Below are 23,815 nucleotides of genomic sequence, written 5' to 3'. Positions count from 1 at the left end.
CAAATTTCCGTGGTTTCGTTTAAATGAATTTTAATAATGTATAGTTACTTATAGTTACTATAAGGTATAGTTTAGTGAGATGCATCTATTTTAAATGTTTTGTTTCAAGTGTTTTGTATTTTTTTTTTTTTTAAACTTACCATGTTCTGGTTTCATTGACTATGTCTCTCTTCCCTCTGGGTTGACACCTAGCATGCCCATCGGTGACCCTTCCATTTCAGTCTTGAATGTAATGTTACACAACAGGGTGTGGGTTACCGCATCCCAGCTGCTACCATGGAGCCAGTGATATAGGCTACAAGGTGCTGGGGAGTAGGAGTTAGCTCCCCATGGACTGAACATTCACCTCTTTGCAAGGACTGATAAGGGCACTGGTATTTTAATTCTTTTTTTTTTTCTTCCCTCCTTGGACTATTCCTTGATTTCTTCTTATAAAACTTATATAAGAGTCCCACGTGCTTAGTGAATGTGCCTAGTAGACAACTTTCTATATCTTCTGTTCACTGTGGAGTAGGGGCCAGTGCAGTAAAATAGGAGTCAGCAAACTTTCTGTAAAGAGCTAGATAGCAAATATTTCTGTGAGTCTTCTGTTCTTTGTAACAATTACTTAACTCTGCTGTTGTCATGCCACAGACAATACATAAACAACTGTGTCTGAGTTCTAGTAAAGCTTTATAAATACTGAACTTTGAATGTCATAATTTTCATGTGTCACAAAATATTTTCCTTGATTATTTTTCAACCATTGAAAAATTCAACAACCATTCTTAGCTCAGGGGCCATATGAAATTAGATGGTGGGCCAGATTTGGCCTGTAATCTAGGCCTTAGTTTGCTTACCCATGTGGTAACATGTTGTGTCTTGTGCGTCGTGTGTTCTCTTGTCCCCCCTTCCCTGCCTCCCACTGCTCTGGGCTGGTGTCTGCCAAGTAAATCCATTGCTTAGGCTCTCCTTTTGAGGACAAGTCCATTTCTGTATTTCTGTCTTCTGCATCTACTCTTGATCTGTTTTTGTTGTCTTCTATATATTTTTTTCATTTTTCTGTCATATCATCTTGCCTTACCCATTATTATTTTTGTTTGAGTTTCAGATACTATATATGACAAATTACTGTGATCATTTGAGGCCCTGGGTGACAGTTTCCTCCTCTGGAGGAGATCTACCAATCAAATAGCACTAACAGTCCCAGGTCACTGCAGTGCAGTTGGGGGCTGAGATGATTAAAAACTGGGCTTCTTCCCTAGGAAGGCCATCTGCTTCTACCTCACCCCTACCTACTTCTGGTATGTGGCCCTTTGAAGGTTAATTCAAAGCATGGTGTGTTTAACAGGCCTTTCCCCCATGAGGACCCTGTCTGAAGCCTGTCCCTCAGCAGCTCTGCTCAGTTCTTGGTCTTAGCTATGCTCACAGAATTGTCAGGTGCCTCTCAGGAAAGCAGCCTTAGGTTCTTTGTGCTGTACTCCTCTCTTGGGTCTCAGGCTTTCTATTCCTAACCGCCCTATGTCTTAAAACAGAGGTAGTTTATGTTGCTGTCTGACCTCCCCAGTTGCTTAAGAAACCTGTTCTTAAAATTTTTTTGGAGTTGATATGTTGTCCTGTGTTTAACAGATACTTGTTATTTTTCTGCTAGGCTGGGAAAAAAAGCCAGATATCTGTACTTTAGTATCTGTAAGTATTTGAACAGATTACATATCAGGCATGTTTTAAAGATAAGTAAAATATGTGGAACATAAGGAATAACATGGAGGACATTAGGAGAAGAAAAGGAAAAGTGAATTGGGGGAAATTGGAGTGGGAGATGAGCCATGAGAGACTGTGGACTCTGAGAAGCAAACTGAGGGTTTTAGAGGGGAGGCTGGTGGGTTGTGTGAGCCTGGTGGTGGTTATGAAGGAGGGCACGTAGTGCATGGAGCACTGGATGTGGTACATAAACAATGAATCTTGGAACACTGAAAAAATAAAATAAAATAAAGTAAAACGTTTTCTAACCTATAAGTTAATCAAAATGTCATTTAAGCGTTTGGTATATTCTGTTTTGGATTCTGTTACATAATTATACAGTTCTGAAGTAATCATTTTGTCTATTTTTTTTTTTTAAAGATTTTATTTATTTATTTGAGAGAGAGACAGTGAGAGAGAGCATGAGCGAGGAGAAGGTCAGAGGGAGAAGCAGACTCCCCATGGAGCTGGGAGCCCGATGCAGGACTCGATCCCGGGACTCCAGGATCATGACCTGAGCTGAAAGCAGTCGTCCAACCAACTGAGCCACCCAGGCGCCCTTCATTTTGTCTATTTTTTAAAAATATTTTATTTTTGGGCACCTGGGTGGCTCAGTGGGTTAAAGCCTCTGCCTTCGGCTCATGTCATGTCCCAGGGTCCCAGGATTGAGCCCCACATCGGGCTCTCCGCTCAGTGGGGAGCCTGCTTCCTCCTCTCTCTCTGCTGGCCTCTCTGTCTACTTGTGATCTCTCTCTATCAAATAAATAAATTAAAAAAAAATATATATATTTTTAAGTAATTTCTACACCCAACATGGGGCTTGAACTTACAACCCCAAGACCAAGAATGGCACACTCTACTGACTGAGCCAGGCAGGCACCCTCTGAAGTAGTCATTTTAATAGACTAACCCTTGCCCAATCCTGTTTAGTGTTTAAGTGTCAGTAGCACCAGCAGTAGTAGTGGGGGATTCATTGGCTCTCCCAGGCCTTTTTCGTGCATGTGTGGGTGAATGTTATGGTGTTGGTGAGAGAAGAACAAGCTTGGGCATAAGGCCTTTTTCCAAATCCTTCTTCTCATAGCCTCAGTATTGTGTGATCCTGGTCAAATAATTGAGCCTCTGAGTTTGAGTTTACTGTCCCTTAGAACTGGGCCTGTTAATACTCCTCTTATTGTCTGCTTTACAGGGTGAAAATGACTTTATCTGCTATGTCATTTTAGAGGTATAAAGTAAGACTGTGAGAAGAAATTGGAAAAGGAACCTAAAACCAAGTAAACTAATTAGAAGCATCTGGATTCTGTCTAAAAAACAGTTAAAATTTAATACCTATTGGGTATTTTTAAATGTAAGTTAGCTATTAAAGAAGACAAGTTTGGGGTGCCAGGGTGGCTCAGTCTTTAAGCATCTGCCTTTGGCTCAGGTCTTGATCTCAGGGTCCTGGGATTGAGCCCAGGACAGGCTTCCTGCTCTGCTGGAAGCCTGCTTCTCACTCTCCCTCCCCCACTTCCCCGCTTCTCCCTCTCCCACTCCGCTCTCTTGCTGTCTCTCTCTCTGTCAAATAAATAAATAAAATCTTAAAAAAAAAAAAAAAAGAGGACAAGTTAATAATTGTTGTACAGATACTCTTAAATTCACAGATTGCTAATTTTTATTTCGTGTACAGGCTGTTCTTACAGTGCTGTGTATATTTTTGATTTCCTGGCTTTCTCTTTGGGATTCTGTGCTTTCTTCCATTGCTCTGGAATGCTTTCCCCTAAGCTTCATCTTTGCCTTCCTCATCCTAGCTCTTTCATTCCCTCCTCCAGGGAGCCTTGCTTTGTTGCCTTAGTAATGTTCCTCTTTACTCAAATCCTTAAGATGCCCAGACCATTGTGCTTTAAATGGTGTTTATTCAGGTCCATGGCTCATTTACATCTTTGTGTCCTCAGTTCCTAGGAGGCTTCTACAGTATGTGTCCCTCCAGATACCCAGGCTCCACCTTCCACACAGCTTCTGCTCTACTTTTCTTCCTCTTGACATGATAGTAGCAATTCTTGTTTCCACATAAACTGGGCTTCTTCCTTGGCTTATTCTTTAATTCATGTTTGTTTTTCTTTTTTCTAGCTCTAAACACTAATGTTATTCATCCTGGACTGTATACAAAAACACTGATAGAGGCACCTCGTGGGTAATCCCAATGTGCAATCAGGGTTGAGGATGTTGGTTACTCTTTCTCTTTGGACATTTGCATTTCCACCAGGTCATGGTCTATATCCCATTTGCTGGTGACTCCAGATTTGAATCTCTAATTCCTAATTAGTGTCTTTAATTCCTAATTAGTGTCCTAATTCCTGACACTAAGAACTGGATTTGTATTTGCAGTGTGTGTGTGTGTGTGTGTGTGTGTGTGTGTACACACATATGTATATACATATGTGGCTGTGCGTATGAGTGTATGCAGGTGTGAGTGGGGAGAGGTTCTCCAAGCTCATGTTCATAGTGCAAATCTGAATCGTTAACACTGAGCTGGTTCTTTTTTATCTGATTGTGTTCCCTGTCTCCTTTCTTTTCACATCTGATCTGTCTCATTTGATCTGAAAGGTCTTAGGTACTTTCCTTATCTTGGCTTAGGCTGTCACCCTTTTTTGGGGAGACTCTTGGCAGAGGCCTCCTAAATTCTTTTCTGTTTCTAGTTTCTTCCTCTGCTTCCATCTGTTGCACTGATACTGAATTATGCTTTACATTATGCTCATTTATTCCCTGGACCATCTAAAGATGGCATATAACTGCCAGGGTACAGCACACATGGGGCTGTTTAGTCTGGTTCCTATTTGCCTCCCATCCTTATGTGGTTGTGTGGGAACTGGATTGAACCCTAGCAGTATTAGCTCTCCTCTTACCTGAATGAGCAAATGAGCCAAGCTTTTCCATTCCCTCACTAAAACACAAGGGGTGATGAATGTTTGTGCCTCACTCTTTACTTTTTCCCTGCCAGTTGATACTTTTATCAAGAGTCCTATGTTTTAGTTCTAAGTGTATTTATGGCAATTATCTTGTTAGTGAGGTGAACAAATAAAATATGTGTGCTGAAAGAAAGCGGTTGCTTTTATGAAAACTAAGTTGGATGCTGAATTGGGTTTTTTGTTATGTTAAAAGCTACTGGCCATAAATTTAGCAGCTTAAAAGAACTCATGTTTATTCTCTTTCCCAGTTTCTGTGGGTCAGGAGTCTGGCCAAGGCTTAGCAGGGTCTTTTGCTTTGGGTCTAACAGGCTGCATGTAGTCAGGGTGTCAGCCATGCTGTGCTCTTATCTGGGGTCTCATTGGGTGCTCCTTGGCAGAATTTAGTCCCTTGCAGTTTGGGAACTGAAGTCATGGGCTCCTAGATGCTACCCCTCTGCATAGGTAGCCCATGGCAGCTCACCTCTTTGTGACTGTAGAAAATGTCTCTTCTGGATGGCCCCTATATTTTAAGGGCTTTCACCTGATTAAGTAAGGCCCCAGGATAATCTTCCTTTTGATAACTAGAAATCAACAGTTGTGGGATGCTAATTATATATGAGAAGTTCCTCAACAGTTGTGGGACGCTAATTATATATGAGAAGTTCCTTTACCTTTGCCGTAGATGGAAACAAAACCTGGTCACAGGTGTGATGTCCCATTTTATTCTCCATGAGTCTTACCCACACTCAGAGGGCATTACACAGAGTATGTGTGAACCAGGGGATGAGGATCTTAAGGGCTGTCTTATCGTTTTATTTACTACATGGGCTTTGGATAAAAGTGAGATGCTAAAAAAGTTACTTGAATAGGTTAGGTAAAAGAACTCTAAAGGATTGGGGAAAATGTCTTAAAAGTCTAGAGGAATTCTATATTGAAATTACTGACAGAGTGCCCTTTAATTCTTGCTACATTTAAAGAACTGGAGGAGTGTCTGGGTGGCTCACTGGGTTAAGTATCTGCCTCTGGCTCAGGTCATGATTTTGGGGTCCAGGGATTGAGTCGAACGTTGGTCTTTCTACTCAGCAGGGAGTCTGCTTCTTCCTCTCCTCTGCTTGTGCTTGCATGCTCTCTTTTTCTCTCTCAAACAAATAAAATCTTAAAAAAAAAAAAAAGTAAAGAAATGGAGACTGGAAATAGTGGATGCTTCATAAGGGTGGTGCATGCTGAAATGATAACAAGGAATGAGTTAGTGGACTTAAAAATAAAGGAAAGGTGCTGGCCTTTCATTAAAAGATGGCCAAACAGATGTGCCTATTTTAGTGAAAAGTGTTTTATGTTTCTGATAAGACTGCCTACACTTTTCAGAATGGATGCCTCATCTGGGTGTCTACCGTGCCCCTGCCCTCGTTGGCTGCTTGCTCTGGGGAGCCTTTTTTTACTCCAAATACTGACAAGTGAGAGTACTTATGTTTTATGTTTTTTTCTTTGAATATCAGTGTGGACTCATGTTTTTATTTACTTTTGCAGTCCACTGCAGTTATGTATTTTGATGCTCAAATTGTTTTAATTTTGGCCAGTAGAGTTCCCATAAGGCCTTACACAGCTTTTTTTGGGGTGGGGGTGCAAACACAAAATATTCTAGGCTCATCTTGTTTGCCCTGACCATGACATCAGCCTTTTTTCTCCCAAGAGCCCAGGTTTTGTTTACTAGAAAGTGAAACTTAAAAACTGATGTCTGGAGGGGCGCCTGGGTGGCTCAGTGGTTTAAACCTCTGCCTTCGGCTCAGGTCATGATCCCAGGGTCCTGGGATCGAGCCCTGCATCAGACTCTCTGTTCAGCAGGGAGTCTGCTTCCCCCCGCACCCCCTCCGCCCCCCGCCTGCTTCTCTGCCTACTTCTGATTTCTTTCTGTCAAATAAATAAATAAAATCTTTAAAAAAAACAAAAAACTGATGTCTGGATTCTGGGTGTACTCATTACTCTCAGAGTGCCTGTCATTCATTCTGGGTCCTTCCCAGGCAGATATGTTCAAATGTAGTCCAATTTGTTCTTAAAAAAATGTCCTTGGTTTTTTATTTCTTTTACTATTAAAACCTTTGTTTCTAATAACACTAACATAACTATTATAAACATATGTTTTATTTTGTTAACATTGCTGTATCACACAATATGTATGAGACAGTTCTAAGATTTTAATATTAATACTATGATTATCAGTAAGACCAGTGAATAATGTTGAAGATATTTTTCCCTTAGAGTATATTTGACTGAAGATGTATAATTGAAAAGATCCCTGAAATACTTTTCTCTGTGATAAACATAGGTTAATTTGCTTGTTGCCAGTTGTAGATTTTTCCTTTATATGATTTAATTTGAATTTTTGAAGATGAAAATTATTTATATGTTTTAGAAGTAAAAATACATAAAGTTTACTCAAAATCTTTTGTTAATCTCTGGTGCCCATGTTCCTCTGTCACAGGTGTCTCTCTATAGGTAATCATTATTATTTGTTTCTGGTTTATCTTTCTAGGGCACATGTGCATGTCTTTTTTCTTGTATCTATGCAAAACTAGCATTGTTTATATACTATTATGCACTGTGCCTTTTTCACTTAATTATATTTTTTGGGATGATTTTTATTAAATGTTAATGATTGAATAAATGAGAGGAAATGAGTTGTTTTTTTAATATATCATTCTTTAAGAATTGCACTCTATGATTGTTCTGTAAGTTTATGTTATTTATCATTACCAGCTTGCATTCACAAGAGATGGGCTCTGTGGCTTATGGAATGAAATGGTTAAAGATGGAGAAATTGTATATACGGGAACAGAATTAAACCAGAATGGAGAGCTTCCTCCTAGAAAAGGTAAGTACCTTTTATTAGTAGTTTTCATTTTGTAGAGACCTTTATAAGTTATATTTTATAGAAATTTTGGAATATGCAATAGGAATAGGAGTGTCTAAACATAATTCTGAAATTTTGTTTTCATTTTGGAGATTGTTGTCTACATTGTAGTTAACATTATGAGCCACTTGGATTTCATTGCTCTTTGTGAATGAGGGTCTTCCTGTTGCAAAGCTACTTTGGTGTGGTGTCCTTCCCAGTTAATATTTTTTCTTTTAAGTTTTATAATATATCTTGTCTTGACTAATTATAAATAGTGATTATTTTAAGATTCAGTGGAAATAGTTATTCTTGAAATTTGTATCACTCTCCTGTGGCAACATAGAAAACACTTTTTGGAAGCCTTTGGCCTGTGGACTGCACTTCGCCCCTTATTTTATTTAATCTTATATTTTTCACAGGGAAATACCAGTAAATACTCTTGTGTAGGTGAAGTCAGCAAGACTCTTTTTTTTTGTTTTTTTAATTTCTTTTTGGCATAACAGAATTCATTGTTTTTGCACCACACCCAGTGCTCCATGCAATTCGTGCCCTCCTTAATACCCACCACCTGGCTCCCCCAACAGCAAGACTTTCAATCACAATTCATTTGCTCTTGATTTTGGCCATGAGACAGAAACTGTTGAGCTTTTAAAAAGAAATGGATGCTTGTACCCACCCTGGACCTGCCTCACAAAAAACAGACTGGATTATATAGTCTTAGACTTTTTCAAGTGACTGTTTCTTATTAACACCTCATTTAGGGATTTTATATTTATTATTTTGAGGGAATGTAGTATATAAAAAAAGGAAAGCTAAAGAGGCTACTAAAAGATACGCTAAACTTATTTTTTGTTTTTGTCTAGGTCGGCCTTGTATGAAGAATTAAGTATGAACTTATTTATTTATTTATTTATTTATTAAAGATTTTATTTATTTATTTGACAGACAGAGATCACAAGTAGGCAGAGAGGCAGGCAGAGAGAGAGAGAGGGAAGCAGGCTCCCTGCTGAGCAGAGAGCCCGATGCGGGACTTGATCCCAGGACCCTGAGATCATGACCTGAGCCAAAGGCAGCGGCTTAACCCACTGAGCCACCCAGGCGCCCTGAACTTTTTTATTTATTATAAACCTTTTCAGTCTATGCAGATAGTAGAAATGATAATACTCAGTACTTTGCTTAGCTGTTACATGTTTTCTTGAAAGTATTTTCTCATTAGTTCCTTTAATCCTCACCTCTACCAAGTAACAGAACCCACAGTTTGCACAAATAACGGGAGCAGAGCTGGAAATTGAAGCCAGGCCTCTTGAGAAAATGTCACTGCTATTTCTTTTATGCTATAACTAATTTATTGACATTAGGATCAACATTTTATATTTCCATGGAGCTTATGACTTCATATTACATATAAATATGGTAATTGTTTGGAGGTTTTTGTATGTGTGTGGCATCTAGTCAGTACTCTTTATGTGTTTTAATTATAAGAGCTCAAAGATAAGTTTTTGATTTTTTTTCTTTTTGGAACAGGAATGTTTCCATTATATTCTGTGCTGATTGGCAGCTTTCCTGCTGGTTTTATAGCTTTCTTTGGAGGTTGTAAAAAAGCATTAAATGTGGACTTTCTCCCGTAATAAGTCATGATTATGGGCAAAAAAATGCATCCATATACCAGGATGTGTAACGGAGGACAAAGACCCTGTGAGTCACCTATATGCAGGGTGGGAGCATCTTAGGCGTGGAGTGTTGGTTGAAGTTTGAGCAACAGTTACAGAGACCTGGTTTGTGCTTGACGGATAGTGTTGTTTGGGGTCATAGAAGAGAAGTGGGCACTGGCCTCCAAGTGGAGAACTGTGGAAATCAGAACAGGCAGTGGGTGCGTAGGGGTGACAGAAAAGAGAGCAGGGAGCAAGAAACGGCAGAGGTGGGTTGTGCCATACTGGAGTGAAATGTATTCTTTCACATCCCTGTTGCATCTAAATCCTGGGAAGTATGTATGTTCATGCAGTGGACACACTCTCCAAGTTGCATATTTATACCCTGAAGTTTGAAAGCCACTGTACGGAGGGCCACAGGTATTAGGAAAATTAATCAAGACTCTCTCCTGCAGTGGGAATTCCAAAGAATTAAATCTTGAATCCCTAGCCCAAGGCTTCTTAGCTTTTGTTGTTTTTTTTTTTTTTTAAAGATTTTTTTATTTATTTGACAGACAGAGATCACAAGCAGGTAGAGAGGCAGGCAGAGAGAGAGAGGAGGAAGCAGGCTCCCTGCTAAGCAGAAAGCCCAATGCAGGGCTCGATCCCAGGACCCTGAGATCAGGACCTGAGCGGAAGGGGGAGGCTTTAACCCACTGAGCCACCCAGGCGCCCCAGCTTTTGTTGTTCTTTAGAGTCACCTGGAGGGATTGGTTAGATTCCCATGGCTGGCGCCACCTCCAGAGTCTCTGATTCCTTAGAGTTGTGATGGGGCCTGGGAATGTGCATTTCTAGCACATTTCCAAGTCCCTCTGATGAGGCCTGCTTTTCAAAGGCTGTGTCATGCTGTTTGTATAGGCACAGTCTATTGCATTAGGAGTTAGAGACATACAGGAAAGGAAAAAAGTCTCATGAGCGGCTTCAGAAATAAGACTATTAAAAAAACCCAACGATATTCTGAAGCAAATTAGATTTCCCTGATAATTTTATTCCGTCCTCCATAATTAATTCTTTTTTATTTATTTTATTCTTATTTTTTAAATTTTATTTTTTTCAGTGTTCCAAGATTCATTATTTATGCAGCCCCCCCCTTTTTTTTAAGAATTTTGTTTTATTTATTTGACAGAGAGACAAAGCGAGAGAGGGAATACAAGCACGGGGAGTGGAAGAGGGAGAAGTAGGCTTCCCGCCGAGCACGGAGCCTCATGGTGGGGCTCGATCCCAGGACCCTGGGTTCATGACCTGAGCTGAAGGCAGACACTTAACGAATGAGCCACCCAGGTGCCTCTCCATAATTAATTCTTGTTGCTTTGGATCTTGAGTCCTTGATGGAAGGCTTAAACCACCTCTGGGAGTCTGCCTAGTGTCTACTGGAAGGGGTGATGTCAGCTTCTGCGGGAGTCTGTTCCCTACAGGATTGGTAATTCCACTGAGGCTCTGTGTTCTTGTTTGTTGAAGACCCATTTTTGGCCTTTAACTTTGAAGGAAACAGGTAATACATAAAGCTCTGGTTAATTAATTATAGGTAGCACCAGTATCAGAATGGATAGGACTAAAATTCTTGGCAGGGTGGGCTTCATGGCTGTGTGTGAGGATTTGGTTATTGTCCACCCCGGTGGTTAGAACATAGCAAGGGCAGTGAGGCATGGTTGCATCTCTAGGGCCTCTCACTGTACTGGGAACTGTAGAGTGTTTGTTTGCATAACATTATACTTGTATGAAATTAATCTAGGTACCTTAATTTTCTTTTTGTGATTTACTAGCTCTTCCCATATTTACAGACCTGGAACATAGGGAAACTTTAATGATAGTGGTGAGCTAATAGAGAAATAAGGAACATCCCAGCTCTAACTAATTTTATGTTCAGCCTTCCTCCTGCTTGTGAGCATTTCATCATGAATTCTGTGATGTGGGAACCCATGTTTGTTTTTCTGGTGATCTGGAAAGTGCCAAAGACCATTTGGATATAAAAACACCTTGATGATTTTTTAGTTCAGAATTTAGTATCTGATCCTGGGAAGATGGTATCAAACAGCTTCCAGGATAGGCTGACCTGGCTTGAGAGAAAATGGCGTACTCTGACTTTTCCACGCTGACATGGGAGAGAGGAAGAGAGGAAGCCCAGTCTGTTAGTCAGTAAAAGGCTCACAGTTTTGTTTATTGATCAGCTTGTGAATTCTGACACATTTTTGCTGGTTTTGTAAACCAAGGCAGATAAATTTCATTTTCCCTGGAATCTTGTACATTTTACTGTATCTGCTCACTTGGCCCTTACCATCATCTTTCATATTCTGGTATAACTAGACATTTTTCTTTAAGACAAAAATGCTATCTTTTTTCCTTGGTAGAAACATTCATCATTTGCATATATATTTATATTTCTCTGCCGCATTCTTTCTGGTTTAATCTCAATCATCCGTATTACTTTTATCCAAATTAAGTAACTTCTAATTTAGATAATATTTTTTTCTGATATCAGATACGTGTTTTTCCACACCAGTCCTGTAATTCTCCTGCATCAACTGGGTGTCAAGCAATTCAGTTCAATTTTAGAGTTAGCACAGGCCCTATGAATTTAAGTCTCAGTCCTACAAGATTGCATTCACTTTTGGTGCCAGCCACAAATGGGATTCCCAGGCTTCTCACACTTTTACCTGGCTGACTACAAATTCAGGGGTTCCATGACTCTTTAAAGGATCCATAATGCTCTAGAACCACTCAGAATGGAGGAAAACACTTTACTTATGTTTATTGGGTTATTATAAAGGATACAACTCAGGAACAGGCAAATGGAAAAGATGCATAGAGCAAGGAATGGGGAAGCTAATAGTTTATTTATGATCCACTTATCTAGAAGACATAAACTTACTTCTATACTGTCGGTGGGAATGTAAACTGGGGAAGGGGCTTGGAGCTTCTGTGCCCTCTCTTGGTCCCTCTACTTCTCAGCACATCCGAGTGTCCCCAACCTGGAAACTCCCCAATCTGATAGTGCAGGAGTTTCTATAATTTAATGCACAGCCTCCCTCCCCTCTTGGAGGTCAGGAGGTAAGGCTGACAGCTGTTACTCTCTAATCACTTCTCCTTCCGGTGACTAGCCCACACTGAGGCTATCTAATGGCTCTACCCCAAGTCAGCTCATTAGTATAAACTCTGGTGTGGTGGAAAGGGGTTTGTTAAGAATAACCAAAAACATGCCTATCCTCAGTAAATTCCAAGGGTTTTAGGAGCTCTGAGACCAAATATATATTTTTATTATACCACAGATTTAAAAAGGCAGGAAGTAGGTGTTAGAGCATTTTAGCAGAGCTCTGAAGTCCACATTATAAGACCCCCCCATCTTGCATGTTTAATGAACAAAAAAGAATATGCTTATTAAGAGTTGCAAAGTGGGGGGTGCTTCGGGTGACTCAGTCAAGTAGCTGACTCTTGATTTCAGCATAGGTCATGGTCTCAGGGTCCTGGGATTGAACCCTGTATGAGGCTCAGCACTAGGCCGGGAGTCTGCTTGAGGATTCTGTCTCCCTCTGCCCCTGTTCCTGGGCATGTGCTCTCTCTGTCTCTCTAACTCTTTCACATATCTCAATAAATCTTTAAAAAAAAAAAAAAAAAAGAGTTGCAAAGTTGTTTTTTCATCCTGCTATTGTAGTAACAATCTGAGAGAAAAATATATGTGCTTCTGTTTATTAACCTGGTGGCTGATAAGCTAGAATTCTCTCTTAGCTTTAGTTCAGGGGTTCACAGATTAGCTATTGATTTAATCAATTTAATATTAGGACAAGTGTCTTCAAGTTAATGAAAGACTTGAATATTGTTTTTAAGCTAATACACTATAGAACAGCATAATTTTTGCTGTTATAAAAAAGTTTCTCAGGGGGTGCCTGGGTGGCTCAGTTGTTAAGCATCTGCCTTTGGCTCAGGTCATGATCCTGGGGTCCTGGGATCGAACCCTTCATTGGGATCCCTGCTCAGTGGGAAGCCTGCTTCTCCCTCTCCCACTCTCCTTGCTTGTATTTCTTCTCTTTCTGTTTCTCTCTCTGTCAAATAAATAAATAAAATCTTAAAAAAAAAAAAGAATAAAAAATAAAATGTACATTTAGGGCACCTGGGTGGCTCAGTTGTTAAGCGTCTGCCTTGAGCTCACGTGATGATCCCAGGGTCCCAGGATTGAGTCCCATATCAAGCTCCCTGCTCAGCCGGAACCCTGCTTCTCCCTCTCCCACTCCCCTTGCTTGTATTCCTTCTCTTGCTGTTTCTCTCTCTGTCAAATAAATAAGTAAAATCTTTTAAAAAAAAAGTTTGTCAGAATTTTATATTCAATTAGAGTGAGCCTATAATCTTACATTTTCACCCTCTTACACATACGAAAGTCGTATCAGGTTTACTTGATGAGTAAAACTCATGTAGAAGATTTAGAAAAGTCCCTTGAGTAAACAAACCCAAGGTTTAGAAAACTTACATGCTCTGTTGTATGCCATTGTGGTAGCACATCAGGGAATGGAATTAGAGCTGTTTTTAATCAGTATTATCTAGTCAGTCTAATTTCTGCAGAGAAATCAGGATTATGTGAATCCTGGGAATTAATGTGAATTCTGGGAAATCTGGATTATGTGAATCTGAATTCTATGTATAAAGGTGCTTCTGATTTAGCAGTTTCTAAGAGATTTTTTTTCTTTTCCTTAGCTATGTTGAAATATAATGATACATTAAAATTTTGTAAGTTTAAGCTGTACAGTGTGATGATTTGAATGCCCACATACATTGTGAAGTGATTACCCTAGTAAGGTTGCTTAACACCTCTATCACATAATTATTATTTTTTGTGTGTGTGGTGAGGACATTTAAGCATTATGCTCTTGGCAGATTTCAAGTAAACAAAACTCTATTGTTTTTTCTTAAAGATTTTATTTATTTAACATACAGAGATCACGGTAGGCGGAGAGGCAGACAGAGAGGAGGAAGCAGGTTCCCTGCTGAGCAGAGAGCCCTATGTGGGGCTCGATCCCAGGACCCTGGGATCACGACCCGAGCTGAAGGCAGAGGCTTTAACCCACTGAGCCACCCAGGCGCCCCAACAAAAACTCTATTGTTAGCCATTGTCACTATAAGATACATTAGATCTCTGGAACTGATTCCTATTGTAATTGCAAGGTTATATCCTTTGACTAATATCTCCCCATTTCCCCCACTCCTGCAGCTCCTGGCTACCACCAATCAATTCCTTGTGAATTTACCTTTTCTAGATTCTACATATAAGTGGATCATACAGTGCTTGTCTTCCTCTGACTTATTTCACTTAGCATAATGTTCTTATCATCCATTGTTGTAAATGGCAGGATTTCCTTTTTTATGGCTGAGATAATATTCCATTCCACACCACATCTATCTTTATCCATTCATCTGTTGACACACTCTTAGGTTGTTTCCATTTCTTGGCTATTGGGAATAATGCTGCAATGAAATAAGGGGGTACAGATACTGTTTGAATTTGTTCATTTGCTTCAGATATACACCCAGGAGTGGTATTGCCAGATCATATGGTAGTTCTGTTTTTAGTTTTTTTGAGGAACTTCCATGCTGTTTTCCACAGTGGCTGTACCAGTTTACCTTCCCACCGATAGTGCACAATGTTTTCATTTCTGAGAGATTTTTTTCCCCCTCCTTAAAAGGCTGGCTACTGTTTAAGTATTAGAAGTTTCTTTGTTTTCTGGGCATTCTTGATTTCCATTTTATTAGATTTTGTAGGCCTTTATTATTCCTTTTAAAAGAATCAGAATAGGAGTACCAGTAGATTTAATAGACTTCATGGTTAATAATTCCTTGCAAAGGTAAGAAAATACATACATACCTAGTGAAGGGTACTTGGAGTGGTATTTTATATTAAAGGTCTGTTAGACTATATAGGGTTTTCCATTGAATGAGTCTGAAATATTTTTGTCCGATGTTTCACCATAGTCTCATCCACCCAAAACAAATCTGGTCAGCATATTAGTATCTGACCTTGCAGTGGCTATGAGGTGGGGGGGTACACAGACCCTGGGGCCTGCGGTGGGGTGGTGCTGCTCTTACCAGTCCAGGGCTCTGGGTGAGATATATGCTCTGTGCACTATCTGGGTGGTAAGAAGTACATTTCAACAAGTTTAAGATGCCTCAACAGTAAGATGTGCTGTTATTTATCACCAGGAGAGAATTTCACTGCCTATGAATCTGACTCATCCCATTTGGCATGCTGACTTTTGGGAAAGGTGCATCTCGGGATTGGTGAAAGACAGACCTACTTCATGGGGTTGAAGTTGATTATTGAATTGATTTATGGTGTGCATAGAACAGTACCTGGCTCCCAGTTTGTGCTGCTTAATAGTTTGTGATTCTCATAGTGGTGTATAAGTGCAGGCAGAATTGTCAGTGTCCTGTCTGTTCATTGGTTCTTTTGTCTCTCTGAATCCCCTGTGCTGAGTACCTAGGGTGAATGATGTCCATGTTCCCATGTTAAATGAGTCAGCTGGTGAAGGGACATGTCTGCCTGAGAGACTGAAACTCCTGTTTTTGATTAGAGGAGGTGCAGCAAGAATGAATTCAAATCTTTTATATTACATATTTATTTCTAAGTTTAGTGTTAGACCTTTTAAACATTTTTATCTTATTAAAAGTATTTACACTGATGCCCAGATTATAGCCAGAATTTTTAGTAGAGTGAGTTTCTTCCCAATCTTGTTCTCCAGACACCACTTTTTTCCTGCTTCTTAGTAGTAGTATTACTAGTTTTAGAATATTTCCAGAGATGATATATGGACATATAAGTATATATATGTAACATGTACTTCATTTTAATAAAAATTAAAGTATTCCAGGATATGAGGTATATCATAATTTAGGAGAAATGTACAAAAATTTATCAGAGAGTCTCTCAATCTCTGTTCTTGACTTTAGTTTATCTTTCTTTGAAATCAGTAGATTTACTCCTCCTGTGCCCTTCTGCACTGAGTCAAGGAGAGATGAGTGTGTGGGTGAGAAGCACAACCCATATTGCAGTGGTCCTGTGGACTGTGGGTGGACTGCCTAGGATCATGGATCATCCTGAGCTGTGCTGCGGAATTGTAGCTTCTTCTTTGCTCCTTGTGTTAGCCATTCAGATCCTTCTCCACACCACAGTCCGTGGAACTTCTTTAAAAAGTACTCTCCTTCTGGGAGATGCAGTGAATTGTGCAACATGTGGGTCATTCATTCATTTGGTCATTGAGTCACAGTCTTATCCAGCTTGTCGGGTTTCCTCTTCTGTCAGTGAGGGTAGTTGTAGGTGCTAGGATCTGGTGGTGAATGAGCCAGGTATGCCCCCTGCTTTCCGGGAGCTTACATTGAAAGTGCGACAACCAATAAAAAAGTGTCAGCAAGAAGAAAAGAGATATGAAGAAAACAGAACATGGAGATTCCAGAAGCTCCCAGGGAAGGTCTCATATGACATGCCAAGGCCCTGTGCCTTGTTCACATCCCCTCACCCTGCTGTGCCTTGACATTGATGTCCCTCACCCTGCCCGTAACAACTTTATAATGGCCATGACCTGTGAGGATAGGCTCTGTTTTTTCACCGTAGTACCCCCCAGCACTGAGCAGAGTACCATCCAAGAGGGATCCAATTTGTGTCGTGAGTTAGTGTGTGCTCTCAGCTTCAGGCCGACTAGGGGCATACAAATTACCTGAGGAGGATGGGACATTGAGGGTAAGTGCCCTTTTATGTCATTCATGTGGATACTTTAAGCTTTTCTTACTCTGTTATCCATTCTACTGAGTATTCTTCCTTAATTTTATTTCTCTGTCTTTTAAAACTCCATTATTGATTTGATGGATCACCTTTTCTCTTTCACTTGACAATTAAAATTTCCTGTCAATTGAACACATGCATCTTTGTATTTAATCTGCTGCTAAAACCTTCAAATTGTAAGGGTGCCATGTTACATGTATTATGTTACTAATAATGAGATAGACAGAAGATATTACATTGTATCTTTATAATGCAGTAGAATCTCAAGGGAAATTTGAATGGCCACTTCTATGTTTGTATTGTGTTAGAAAGTTTTCATAGCTAAAATCTCTTAAAATTGTACTTCCTTATAAATAGAAAAAAATTTCAATGTCATACAAAAACATACAATATATCTCTTTTTAACTAGTATTTGCAGTCAAATGCTCTACCATTGAGCTATACCCCCTCTTTTTAACTAGTATTTGATTAATTGGGACTCTTAGTGTGATAATTATGTATCAAGTTTGCTGGGCCATGGTTTGAATATATTTGATCAAATATTATTCTGGATATTTCCAGGTGAAGGTGTGTTTTAGATGAGATTCATATATAAATCCATGGACTTTGAGTAAAGCAGATTATTCTTCATAATGTTGGTGTGCTTTATCCAGTCAGTTGAAGAGCCTGAATAGCATAAAGACTGACCTCCAACAAGAAGGAATTCTGCCTCCAGATTGCGTTTGGATTCAAACTATAGCGTAACTATTTCCTGGGTCTTGAGCCTGCCACAGACTTGTACTTTTATAATTGTATGAGCCAATTCCTTAAAATAAATGCCTTCTCTCTCCATCTCTCCCTTTCTCTCTCTCCCCCTGCACATTCTGTTGGTTCTCTTTCTGTGGAGAACACTGACTAATATGCTTAGTTAACCAAACTTTTCTTCTACAGTCTATTTTTGAGAAGTAAATGATAGTGAACAAGCTTTCTTAATGGTAGTGATTAAGGTAAAAACAAAACACAAGTGAACCTTCTCCAACATCGAGATGCTGGTCTTCGTGATTGTGGCCCAGGGCTGTCGCAGCTATGCCTTTCCTGCCAGCCCTGGGGGAGCCTCACAGCCTCTCCTACCTCTAGGCTGCTGCTGCCCTTGGGCCCCAAGCCTTGGCCAAGCCTTTGCACCCTGAAACTCCTTCTGTAGGTCTAAGACACAGCGATTTGAATGGAAATCACTTTGGATGGTTTGTAAAAAACCTCCTCACGTAATTGGACAGGAATGTCTTAAAAGTCCTGAGGTCATCTACTTCTAGTTCCATTTTCAGGGACCAGGTGGCAGAGCAGTCTCCCATCAGTGGCCCCTCAGGGTTTATTGTTCTGGGTTCATAGGAAGGTCAGCTTCCCCACTTTCCCCTTCTGAGCTTTCCATGATCTGTGATTTGTTTGGGCAGTGTGTGTTCTATTAATTCTCTCTCTATAAACTATGAACCCTACATCCATAAAAAAGAGAGCAAATACTGAAATGTTGTCTCTGAACTGGTCATCCTAATTCTTCTAATTATTTTTCATTATTATTCTGTGTTGTTTTTTTAACCTCCAGTGGTGTTATCCTGCCTTTGCTGTTGTGGATGTTCTCATTTATGTTCCTGAGAGTAAAATATTACGGGTGCTTAGTGTTGCTTCTTGTCTGCTTCCTGGTGACTGTCAAACAAAGCTTTTCATTCTGGACAAGAGATTACATGACCAGTATATCAACTTTAAAATGAGAATTTTGGGGGCGCCTGAATGGCTCAGTTGGTTAGGTGTCTGCCCTCAGCTCGGGTCATGATCCCAGGGTCCTGGGATTAAGTCCCACATTGGGCTCCTTGCTCAATGGGGAGCTTGCTTCTTCCTTTGCTGCTCCCCATGATTGTGCTCTTTCTCTCTCTCTCTCTCTCTCTATCAAGGGAGTGAAATCTTAAAAAAAAATAAAATGAGAATTTTGTATTCTTATTTGTAACATTTGTAGAATGGTGCAGATCAGGGGTTTTCAAAGTTTCTGTAAAGGGTCAGGTAGCAAATATTTTAAGCCTTGTGGGCCATAATGATGTGGTAACTATGGGACCCTGCAGTTGTTGTGCCAGAGCAGCCATATATAAAACTAATAAGCAAATGGATGTGGCAGCATGCCAATAAAACTTTATTAACAGACACTAACATGTGAAGTTCATATAATGTTCATAGTACAAACTATTATAGTTCTTTGATTATTTTTCAGTCATTTAAAATCATAAAATCTTCGCTTCTGGGTCAGACACAAAGCAAGCCTTGAATTAGAATTGGCCCCTGGCTCTGTCAGTGGACCCTCACCCCCCAGAAAATAGATCCTTGTAGTTAGAGCTAGCACTGTGTTCTATCCCAGCTTTGTTTCCCTGGCTAGGACCTACTCTGTGAAGCACAGTTTTTACATCTGTGAACCAGAGACAGGAAAGCCTATCTCCTTGAAGGGTCATTTGTAAAGATTAAAAAGTATAATGTTGTTTCGCTAGGTACTCTTATGTAGTTGTATGTAGTTCACAACAACTTATTTTCATTTTCCATTAACTGCCCCACCCCTCACTACTTTCTGGAATATGATTTTTGAGAATTAAATATATCCTGTTTTTTATTTAATTCTTTATTTATTAGAGAAAGGGTGTGCTCACGAGTAGAGGGGTGGGGCAGAAGCAGAGGAAAGGGAGAAACAGACTCCCCACTGAGCATGGAGTCTGATGCAGGATGCAATCCCAGGACCCTGGGATTGTGACCTGAGCTAAAGGCAGGCAATTAACTGACTGAGGCACCCAGATGCCCGTATATCTCATTGAAGATTCTACTTTGTTGTCACACTTTCCATGTTATTAGTTTAAAATAAGGGACTTAATAAATCAGACTTATTTAGATTTGTGTTTAGTTTCTGTGGTCAAGATAGCTGATTATTGGGGTGCTTGGTTGGCTCAGTGGGTTAAGCCTCTGTGTTCGGCTCAGGTCATGATCTCAGGGTTCTGGGATCAAGCCCCATATCTGGCTCTCCGCTCAGCAGGGAGCCTGCTTCCTCCCCAACCCCGTCTGCCTCTCTGCCTACTTGTGATCTCTGTCTGTCAAATAAATAAATAAAATCTTTAAAAAATAAAAAGATAGCTGATTATCTGTTGCAGGTGCAGACTAGTTCTCCCCTCACCCTTAATACATTTCCTCATGTCTTACTGGCCCAACGCTATGTCCTGCTCCAGCTTTCAGGACCAGCTTTTTGACTGAAAATACTTCTTCCAGACTGTCTTCCAGCTATCCTCCCTGCTCCTTGATACTTGACTCAGGACACTTGCCAAATCCAGATTTGTACTGATTATGTGCTATGTCTCTTCTAGAGGTTCATTTGGGCTATAGAAGTTGTCTTACTTTTGTATCAAAGTGTTTACCATGGTGCTTTGATGTGCTGGGTGGTAAATACATGTTTGAACTTAATTGAAATTTTATTGTAATTTTAGGGAAAAGCAGTTAAATAGTTTCTGTTTTTAAAATTAATAGGGTATAGTTTATTCCTTTTAGGTATTTAGTTCAGTGAATTTTAACAGATATACAGGTTCACATAACCACCACTGTGATCATGATTCAGAACAGTTTCATCATCCTTAGAAAACTCTTTCCTGTTGCTCCTTGAGTCACACAGTCCCCCAACTCCTGATTTCTGGCAACCACTCATCTGTTGTCCATCATTGTGGTTTTGCCATTTTGAGAACTGTCATATAAATGGAATGATATATATATATATGACATTGATTTTTTTACTTTTAATTTTTTCAAGTTTTTTTGAAATGTAAATTTAACTAATTAACATATAGTTTATTTTTAGTTTCAGAGGTAGAGTTTAGTGATTAATCAGTCTTATATCATACCCAATGCTTAGTACATCCCGGGCCCTCCTTATTGTCCCTCACCCAGTTACCCCATCCCTCTCCCTTCTCCCCTTCCCTCAGTTTGTTTCCTATAGTGAAGAATGTCTTATGGTTTCCCCCCCTCTCTGTTTTGTCTTGTTTTTTTTTTTTTTCCCTCCCTTCCCCTCTGATGCTGTTTTGTTTCTTAAATTTCACATATGAGTGAAATCATATAATAATTGTCTTTCTCTGATTGACTTATTTGCTTAGCATAGTACCCTCTAGTTCTGTTCATTTCATTGCAAATGACAAGATTTATTTATTTTTTGATGGCTGAGTAATATTCCATTTCTCTCTCTCTCTCTCTCACACACACACACACACACACACACACACACACACACCAGTTCTTTTTTATCTCTTCATCTATTGGTGGACATCTTGGCTCTTCCCATAGTTTGGCTGTTTTGGACATTGCTGCTATGAACATTGGGGTGCAGGTTCCCCTTTGGATCACTGCATTTGTATCTTTGGGTAAATACCTAGTAGTGTAATTGCTGGGTCGTATTAGCTTTGTTTTTAACTTTTTGAGAAACCTCCATACTGTTTTTCGGAGTGGCTATACCAGCCTGCATGCCTACCAACTGTGTAAGAGTTCTGTAGATCCTCAGCAACAACTATCGTTTCTGGACTTAATTTTAGCCATTCTGATTGGTGTGAGGTGGTATTTTGTAGTTTTCATTTGGATTTCCCTAATGTTGAGAATTTTTTCATATGTCTGTTGGCCATTTGTATGTCTTCTTTGGAGAAATGTCTGTTCATGTCTTCTGCCCACTTCTTGATTGGATTATTCATTTTTTGGGTGTTGAGTGTTGAGTGTGAGTTCTTTATAGATCTTGGATACTATATTAGCTCTTTATCAATAAGATGTTTGCAAGTATCTGTTCCCATTCTGTTGATGTGTTTTGGTTTTGTCGACTGTTTCCTTTGAAGTGCAGAAGCTTTTTATCTTGATGAAGTCCCAATAGTTTACTTTTGCCTTTGCTTCCCTTGCCTTGGAGATATGTCTAGCAAGAAGTTGCTGTGGGTGAGGTTACAGAGGTGGCTGCCTGTGTTCTCCTCTAGGATTTTGATGAATTCCTCTCTCACATTTTCAGTCTTTCATCCATTTTGAGTCTGTTTTTGTGTATGGTGAAAGGAAATGGTCCAGTTTCATTCTTCTGCATGTGGCTGTCCAATTTTCCCAACACCTTTTGTTGGTGAGACTGTCTTTTTTTCCATTGGATATTATTTCTTGCTTTGTTGAAGATGAGTTGATCATAGAGTTGAGGGTCCATTTCTGGGTTCTCTATTCTGTCCCACTGATACGTGTGTCTTTTTTTGTGCCAGTACTGTACTATCTTGATGATGACAGCTTGAAGTCTGGAATTGTGATGCCACCAGCTTTGGTTTTCTTTTTCAACTTTCTTTTGGCTATTCAGGGTCTTTTCTGGTAACATACAGATTTTTAGGATTGTTTGTTCCAGCTCTGTGAAAAGTGTTGATGGTGTTTTGATAGGAATTGCATTGAATGTGTAGATTGCTCTAGGTAGCATCGATATTTTAACCATATTTAACCATATTTGTTCTTCCAATCCATGAGCATGGAATGTTTTTCCATTTCTTTGTGTCTTCCTCAGTTTCTTTCATAGGTGTTCTATAATTTTCAGAGTATAGATCTTTTACCTCTTTGGTTAGGTTTATTCCTAGGTATCTAGTGATTTTTGGTGTAATTGTGAATGGGATCGATTCCTTAATTTCTCTTTCTTCAGTTAACATTGTTAGTGTATAGAAATGCAACTGATTTCTGTGCATTGATTTTATATCCTGCTGCTTTGCTGGATTCCTGTATGGGATCTAGCAATTTTGAGATGGAGTCTTTAGTGTTTTTCACATACAGTATCATGTAACCTATGAAGAGTGAGAGTTTGACTTCTTCTTTATTATTATTATTATTATTATTATTATTATTATTATTATGTTTTATTGTGTGGTTGAGGTGGCTAGGACTTCCAGGACTATGTTGAACAGGAGTGGTGAGAGTGGATATCCCTGTCATGTTCCTGATCTTAGGGGAAAAAGCTCTTAGTTTTTATACCCCACTTCACTTCCAATCTGGAGGTGTCTTTGGCTCCAAGTGTATCTCTTATAGACCACATAGTGATGGGTCTTGCTTTTATTCAGTCTGATACCTTTGTCTTTTGAATGAGCATTTAACACATTTACACTCAGTGTAACCGTTGAAGGATATAAATTTAGTGCCGTTGTATTACATATAAAATTACTTTCTGTATATTGTCTCTGTTTTTTTTTCTGGTGCATTTTACTTTGGAGCCCTCTCTTCAAATAACAGAGCTCCTTTAATATTTCTTGCAGGGCTGGTTTGGTGTTCACAAATTCCTTTAGTTTCTCTTTGTCCTGGAAGCTCTTTATCTCTCCTTTTATTCTGAATGACAGGCTGGCTGGATAAAGTATTTTGGCTGTGTATTTTTCCTATTTACACATCGAATAATTACATCATGGCAGTCCTTTCTGGCCCCTCTGTGGATAGTTATATTACCAGTCTTATGTTTCTACCCTTGTAGGTTAAGAGCCTCTTTTCCCAAGCTGCTTTCATGATTTTCTTTGTCTCTGAAATTTGCAAGATTTTATACGTTCCTATTATATGTCCAGTTGTTGACCTATTTGTATTGATTTTGAGGGTGGTTCTCTGTGCCTCCTGGACTTGAATGCCTGTTTTCTTCCCCAGATTAGGGAAGTTCTCAGCTATATTTTGCTTAAATATATCTTCTATTCATCTCTCTCGCTCTCTTTCCTCTTCTTCTGGGACCCAAATTATTCTAATATGGTTTTGGTTTATGGTTCACTTATCTTTTGAATTATCCCCTTGTGCTCCATTGGTTGTTTATCTCTCCTTTTCTCAGCTTTTT

At 39.5% G+C, this 23,815-nt stretch overlaps 1 protein-coding gene across 9 annotated transcripts in view; it reads left to right on the top strand.

Annotated features, from left to right (window-relative positions):
• The window catches only part of HERC2 (HECT and RLD domain containing E3 ubiquitin protein ligase 2), a 235,516-nt gene that overhangs the window by 6,679 nt on the left and 205,022 nt on the right, over positions 1 to 23,815 (top strand). For all 9 annotated transcript variants that reach the window (XR_004285631.1, XM_032342316.1, XM_032342318.1 and 6 more), the window contains exon 3: positions 7,395 to 7,509. Coding sequence is in view for 8 of the 9 variants with exons in the window: in XM_032342316.1 (XP_032198207.1) it covers positions 7,395 to 7,509 (115 nt within the window). In the remaining variant the exon portion in view is untranslated. The remainder of the gene's footprint in view (positions 1 to 7,394; positions 7,510 to 23,815) is intronic.

The sequence above is a fragment of the Mustela erminea genome, chromosome 5 (assembly GCF_009829155.1).
Source record: "Mustela erminea isolate mMusErm1 chromosome 5, mMusErm1.Pri, whole genome shotgun sequence".
NCBI lineage: Eukaryota > Metazoa > Chordata > Mammalia > Carnivora > Mustelidae > Mustela > Mustela erminea.
Note: the sequence above shows the minus strand (reverse complement) of the source record. Positions and strands in the feature narration are given on the sequence as shown.